At 45.0% G+C, this 7,104-nt stretch overlaps 1 protein-coding gene across 1 annotated transcript; it reads left to right on the top strand.

Annotated features, from left to right (window-relative positions):
- Positions 1-400: 400 nt before the first annotated feature.
- On the top strand, positions 401-3,143 carry M421DRAFT_426988 (uncharacterized protein; the record flags this gene model as incomplete). Its single annotated transcript, XM_033594550.1, has 6 exons — positions 401-424; positions 566-1,060; positions 1,463-1,627; positions 2,392-2,502; positions 2,584-2,726; positions 2,811-3,143. The coding sequence occupies 6 exons, from the start codon at positions 401-403 to the stop codon at positions 2,977-2,979; spliced, it is 1,107 nt and encodes a 368-aa protein (XP_033442604.1). The 3' UTR covers positions 2,980-3,143.
- Between the last annotated feature and the right edge of the window lie 3,961 nt (positions 3,144-7,104).

Consider the following 7,104-nt stretch of genomic DNA (forward strand, 5'->3'; position numbering starts at 1 on the left):
GCCTGCTAGCCTATAGTTTGCCAACAGGCTCTTCACCACGCACACTAAGTATCTTATTAGCTATATCTGCCACCTTACATAGCTAGGGCGCAAATCCTCGCAAATTAAGGTTAAGTATATACTAGATAATTGTCTGCTCCTCTAGTATAGTAAGTTTCTAGCAATTAGCGCGTACGTCTAGTTAAAACGTGATATTACAAAGGCAATTAGAGACCTGCTAATAAGGTATGTTCAACGCTCTAGCAGCGCTGTGGATACTGCGAAATTGGCTAGCATAGAAGGCCTAGATAGCAAGGATAACTCTGCCTTCTCTAGTAGTATTCTGAAGTTGTTATTATTAAGGCATGTTGTGTTAGGGTAAAAGGTAGTCGTGCTAAGAGAAAGTGGCCAGTTTGGTGATATGGCCGGCTTGGTGATAATCTACGTTAGTGTTAATTATTTAACATTATTGCAATATTACTAAGGCGTTTACAGCACTATGCAATAGAAGATTAAACAATAACAGAACCTTACCCCCTACAAAGAGCTAGAGCTTGTTAATTACATAGATTAACTCTGCAGAGAGCACCTTCTGCCTACGCGCGATATAGTTCAACATTTTGCCTCTATTATCTGCGGATTTGAGGTTAGGAAGACCTGGGTTACACGCTTTGTCCAGCGGCATAACAAAGCGCTTACTCCACAGTGGACCTCCGCTATGGCCTCCAAACGTCACGCTGCTAATTCTTATAGTAAGTACAGCTTGTACTTTGACATGTTAGAGCTTAAAATAAGCAAGAAGGGTATAGAGCCTAAGCACACATACAATATAGATGAGAAGGGCTTTATAATTAGGAAGATTAGCAAGCAGAAACGAGTGTTCAGCAGGACAAGCTACAGCAATAAGCGCTTCTGGCAGGCCTTAGAGGATGGCAACAGAGAGTGGGTAACGCTTGTAGCGTGCGTTGGGGCTTCTGGAGTCGCACTTCCTCCAGGCCTGATTATGGCTGGAGACTCCGGCAACGTCCAAGACGCATGGGTGCGAGATATCAAGCAATTGAAGCATCGCTGCTTCGTCACAGTCACCCTAAGTGGCTAGAGCAACAACGACGCTGGCCTCAGATGGCTACAACAAGTCTTTAACAAAGAAACCAAGGCCTCAGCTCATCGCAAGTGGCGATTGCTCATTATCAACAGTCACAGCAGCTATATAAGCCGCTCATTTCTAACATACTGTTATTAACATAAGATACTTATAGCAATATTTCCTCCCCACAGTACTCACACGCTCTAGCCAGCTGACGTTGTCCTCTTCAAGCTGCTATTAACAGCGTACTCACAGCAATTGACACGGCAGACTTAGCGCTCTAAAGGCTTGTTGCCAGTAAAGAAAGGCAGCTTCTTCTTATTATTTTAGCCTGCTTGGCTGCAATTGTTTACTAAAGACAACATACTTAAAGCCTTTAAGGCAACAGGCCTTTAGCCGCTTAATTGCAATAAAGTACTCAAGCGCTTCCCTAAAGGAGCTGCCACTCTGTCTACCCCTCTGCCGCCTAAGGCAGGTACAACAGCACGCAAAATAATAAGGAAGTTAGACTCTGTTATAGGCAATAGGTACTCTAATAAAGCAAGAGCTCTCTACCACAAGGTACATTTAGCTAGGCTACTCTCTATCCGATCTAGACATGGCGATTTTGCCTAGTATCATCGAAAGTACAACCACAAGGATGCAAACCTCACCTGTTCATGCCAACAGGACAAGACACTAGAGCACCTTGCGCTTTGCCGCAAGACCCTAGGGACCTTTAGCAGATGGCCACTTCGACCACCTATACCGCCGTCTAGCCAGGCCGATGGCCTAGCGTACACTGCAGTACTAACAAGGGAGCCAGAGGCCTTTGAAGCCTTTGTCAAACTTACACAGTACTACACCAAGATCTGCCCCCGCTAGCTCTTGCAGTCCTGCAACAGCAGCAAGCAATGCAGCACCTAGCAGTAGTAGGTCCAGCACAACAGCTGCAGTACTCCCCACCCGTCTACCTCTCTTACCCTTCCCCCTACCCCTCTCCTCCTCTCTCCCTACACACACACACACACACACACACACACACACACACACACACACACACACTCCCTCTCTCTCTCTTAGCACATAGATGCCTCAAAATGCAAGGAAATCACCCTAATGTACATAGATCGCTCAGCCTCCCCAACTGGACGAGGAGCTGTAGTTTTGAAATAGTAGCAATACCCGCGCAGGCAAGAAATGCTTTCTAAGGTAGTGTGTTCGCACTGTAATTCCATAGCTTAGCACGTCGTATATGCCCTTCGGGAGGCGAGATGGTGGACTTTGTCCCTATTAACTAGACGTAAAATGAATACCAACCAACCAACCAACCAACCAACCACAAGGTACACCACCTTGTGATTAAGAATAAGCTACTTAATAATAATATACAAGGCCTTACAGAGTTACTTTTAATTAAGAAGAAGCAGGATAAGAAAAGCAAAGCACTTACTTTAGTTAAGCTATTGTTAGACTACTAGGGTGGCGCAAAGTGGTGGTTGCCTTAATTATTTAAGGAAGCCTGCCACAGAGAGTAGATTATAAAGGAGACTGCGCATGCAGAGAAGCTTAAAAAGGCTAATATTAAAGAGCTTAAAGCTGCTAATAAGCTATACAACAACAAGATCAAAGAACAGAAGCGCGAGGCAGCTGCTGCAGTGAAGGAAGTGCGTGACCGCAAGTGCGCGGAGGAACGCGTAGCGATTGATGCTCGCAAAGCTCAAAGACTCAAGGATAAACAAGCTCACGACGCTTAAAAAGCCAGCCAATTGCCTAACAAAGGCAAGCGCAAAGCTTCAAAAGCACCTCAGGCACCTGCAGCCAAAAAGCGTCGTTCTGCGCAGCCTCGAAGTGGTGCTGTTGCTGCAGCGGCTGCTCTGCCTTGCGGCACTCACACAACCCGCAGCAGCCACACCGCAACATTATATAAATAGTGCTTTCAGCAAATAAATTGCATACATCAATTAACTATAATACTAACAAACCTCGTGATAATTACTATTGTGGCTGTTTCTACAGCCTCATTTTGCTATGGTGCGTGAGGTGGGTGCTGCGTGCGGAACGCGGAACCGTGCGGCACGAGCTCCGGCACGGTACGTTAAGTTTACTATTAACGTGGTCCACCACCAAGCGAATCACCCCACCGAGCGAATCACTCTGCCAAGACCACAACGCTTTCTACTATTAATTACAATGGCTTAACAACCTAATCTTGAATTACTTTCCTGTGCAGATAGAGTTATACTTGCTACCTACGCAATAAAATCTAACGCGTCACTAAGCCAGCAACGCGCTGCTGCTATCTACAGGGTTCCTCAAAGTACACTTAGCCATCAAGGCGCTGGAAGAACCCCACGACGCAATACCCACCCTAACTCATCTAAGCTTCAGAAGCATGAAGAGGAGGCAGTTATACAATACATAAGGAAGCTTGACGCTAGAGGCTTTGCCCCTACGCTTAGCCACGTACGTGGAATGGCTGACCAGCTACTAGCTAAGCGTAGTAGTGGCCAGGTTGGGGAGAACTGGGCCTATAGGCTGATCCAACGCCGGCCTGAGGTCAAATCTCAGGTGACTCGACTCCGTGATCACCAGCGAGTCCTCTGCAGTAATCCAGCTATTATCAGCCCCTAGTTCAACCTTGTACGCAACGTTAAAGCCAAGTATAGTATCCTAGATTAAGACACGTACAACTTTAATAAGACTAGCTTCTAGATAGGCGTTAGGGGGTCTGTGAAGGTAGTCACAGCCTCTAAGAGGCGCCTTAAGCTACTTAGGGTTCAGCCTAGTAACAGGGAGTAGGTGATGTTAATTGCCACCATCAACGCCACAGGGTGGGTTATCCTACCCTTTATTATCTTTAAAGCTAAGAACCACAACTAGGCCTAGTATTATAACCCTTAGGATTAGAGAATAGGGGTTAGCAATAATAGATAGACAACAAATAAGCTTAGGCTTGCCTAGCTACAGCACTTTATTAAGCACACAGAGGTTAAGAAAGTAGGTAGTTACAGACTACTAATTCTTAATAGCCACAAGAGCTACAAGTTACTCGCCTTCTAGGATCTTTGCAAGGAGAATAATATTATTACCCTCTGTATACCCCCTTACACCTCACACATCCTTTAGCTGCTTAATATGGGTTGCTTTGCCCCCCTGAAGCGTGCGTACAAGGAGGAGATCTAAGTCTTGGCAAACTGCTATATTAACTACATTAACAAGAAAGCCTTCCTGGCTGCACTTACCCTAGTATTTAACCAGGCCTTCTCAAAGGACAATATCCTATCAAGCTTTAGAGCAACTAGCTTAGTTCTAGATAACCTAGAGGTGGTGCTATCAAGGCTTGAAGTAAAGCCTTGTACACTAACACCACCTTTACCTAGGAGTACCCCTTGGCAGCCTAAAACACCAAGCAACGCCTAGGAAATAGAGGCTTAAACAATGCTAATTCTTAAGAGGATAAGGGACTATAGGAGTTCCTTACCTAAGTCTATTCTTAAGATAGTGCTGCAGGTCAAAAAGGGGTTAACTTTAAAGGTACACTCACACACGTTGCTTAAAGCTAGGATAGATAGTCTTGAGCAAGCAAATCAGGCTGCTTCTGAGCGTAAAAAGCGTAAGAAGAAGCGAATACAGAAGGGGGGGACCCTATCACAGGCAGAGGTAGAGGTAATAGTTACCTAGGGGGATGCTGAGGTTCGACTTGAGGCAGAGAGGCGTGAGGAGAGGGTGCAGGCAGGTGCTAGCAGCAGGGGTATTCCGCGCTGCAGGAGGTGTGGCAACACAGGACACAACAAGCGTACATGCAAGAAAGATACAGTAGAGATAGGCAATTAATTTAAGCTATTGCGCACTATTATATCTTGTTGTTGTGTTGAGTTATTCACGTTTAAAGATATATTGTTGCATTTAGTGATTCGCTTGGTGGGGTGATTCGCTCGGTGGTGGACCACGTTAAACTAATTTAGATAGCTAGTCCATAGAAGCTGTAATGTAGAGTAACGTAAACCCCCAGCACCCGGGCCAACCCAGCACCCGGGCCATTTCTTGCCAAGACCACAACTATTAATATTAACACGTAATGCCTTACTAACAAGATACACAATTATCTAAACAAGAGGGTAGAATTAATCTTGCCCTTTCTACTTTCTAATTATATAAATTTAAAAGCCTCTAAAGCGCTGCTTAGGCATTTAATATACTGCGTACAACCTTAAGTGCTAGGTATAGAGGCAGACTCTATATTAATAATAGACGCAACACACAACATAAGCTTACGCGCACTAAAGAGCAAACAATTGTATAATACATTCTTGACCTTAATTCACAAGGATTCGCGCCCTAGCTGTGCGAGGTAGCAGATATGGCTGACAAACTGTTGGGTGTACGCGGTGGGCAGCCTGTTGGCAAGCACTAGGCTGAGCGCTTCGTGACGCGTTCAGCTACGCTCAAGATGGCCTTTAATTAAGCTAAAGATAGGCAGAGGATGCTGCAGGAGGATCTAGAGACAATCAGCGCGTAGTTTAAGCTAGTAGAGGACACAAAAGCTAAATACAGCGTACACAACTACAACATGCACAACTTTAATAAGACTAGCTTCTAGATAGGTGTTATTAGCTTAATAAAGGTTGTTATAGGCACAGAGAGATATAATTAACCTTAGCTTGTTTAGCTAGGTGATCGCAAGTAGGTAACAGTTATCTAGAGCATCTGCGCTGCTAGATCTTGTACCCTGCCTTTCATTATCTATAAAGGACGCGTTCACATCTCTGCCTGGTACAAGGAGGCAGATATACCACGCAATTGGAAGCTCTCTGTCTCTAAGAGCGGCTGGACGAACAACGCGCTTGGCCTTAAGTGGCTGAAGCACTTTGACGCGCATACAAAGGCGAGCCAGGTAGGGGCGTACAGGCTGCTCATTTTGGACAGCTATAAGAGCTACCTTAACTAGGATTTTAAGGACTACTGCCTTAAAAACATAATCCTTACCCTCTGCATGCTACCTTACTTATTACACATCCTCTAGCTACTTAATGTAGTCTGCTTCTTGCTATTAAAGCGCAAGTACTCTTAGCGCGTATAAGACTTAGCATACAAGCACATCTTCTATATTAATAAAGAAGGCTTCCTCCCTGCCTTTAAGGACGCGTTTTTTAATATGTTTATAGCAGAGAACTGTTATAAGGCCTTTAAGGCAGCAGGGCTAGTCCCTCTTAACGCGCAGGTTGTGTTAGATTGCCTTAAAGTGCGCCTGCGTACCCTGCTAGAACCCCTCCTCCTAGAGACGCTGTGGCAGTTAAAGACTCTAAGCAATACCTACAAGTTTAGATCTTAGTTAAAGCTTGTATGCAAGTCTTTTACTTAGTTGCCTATTACTGCACAAGCAGGCTTCTCTTAGCTTGTTAGAGGCGGCAAGCTTATGCTGTATTAGAACGCGCTTTAAGCAGCCTAGATTACTGAGCTTAAAGAGTAATTAGCAGTAATAACTAAGCAGAAATCGCGCAAAAGGAAGCAGATCTAGTAAGGTGGTACTATAGAGTATGGTGAGGCAGCAGCTCAGGTGGCCGCAGAGGCCTCTGTAGCCGCTGAGCGGTCAAAGAAGGCTTGTGGTGGTGGTAATTAAGAACAAGCTTAACTAGCTCTATAGCGCTGTAGAAACTGTAGAGGGACTGGACATAACGCGCGAACGTGCAAAAAAGATATAGAGGCATATTCTAAATTAGATAACGTAAATACTAAGCGAGTGAGCCATCGAAGCGAGTGAGCCACCCAACCAACTTTGCGCACCTTTACAATTATATATCTCAACAACGTGATAATGTAATGTTTAGATATTTATAGAGTAAATTAAGCAGTATCTAAAGTATCTTTTTTGCACGTACGCGAGTTGTGTCCAGTCTCTCTGCATCTCTTGCAGCGCGCGAGTGCCTGGCGGCTGCGGCCTAATTGCTCTCCTCCTTGACGCTCTTCACGAGCAATCTGCTGATCAGCCTCACGTTAAGCAAGTATATCCTCTCCAGCTCCCTTTGTTAAGATCCCACACTGCTGTATACGCCTTT

Source organism: Didymella exigua (assembly GCF_010094145.1).
Source record: "Didymella exigua CBS 183.55 unplaced genomic scaffold M421scaffold_77, whole genome shotgun sequence".
In the NCBI taxonomy this organism is placed as follows: domain Eukaryota; kingdom Fungi; phylum Ascomycota; class Dothideomycetes; order Pleosporales; family Didymellaceae; genus Didymella; species Didymella exigua.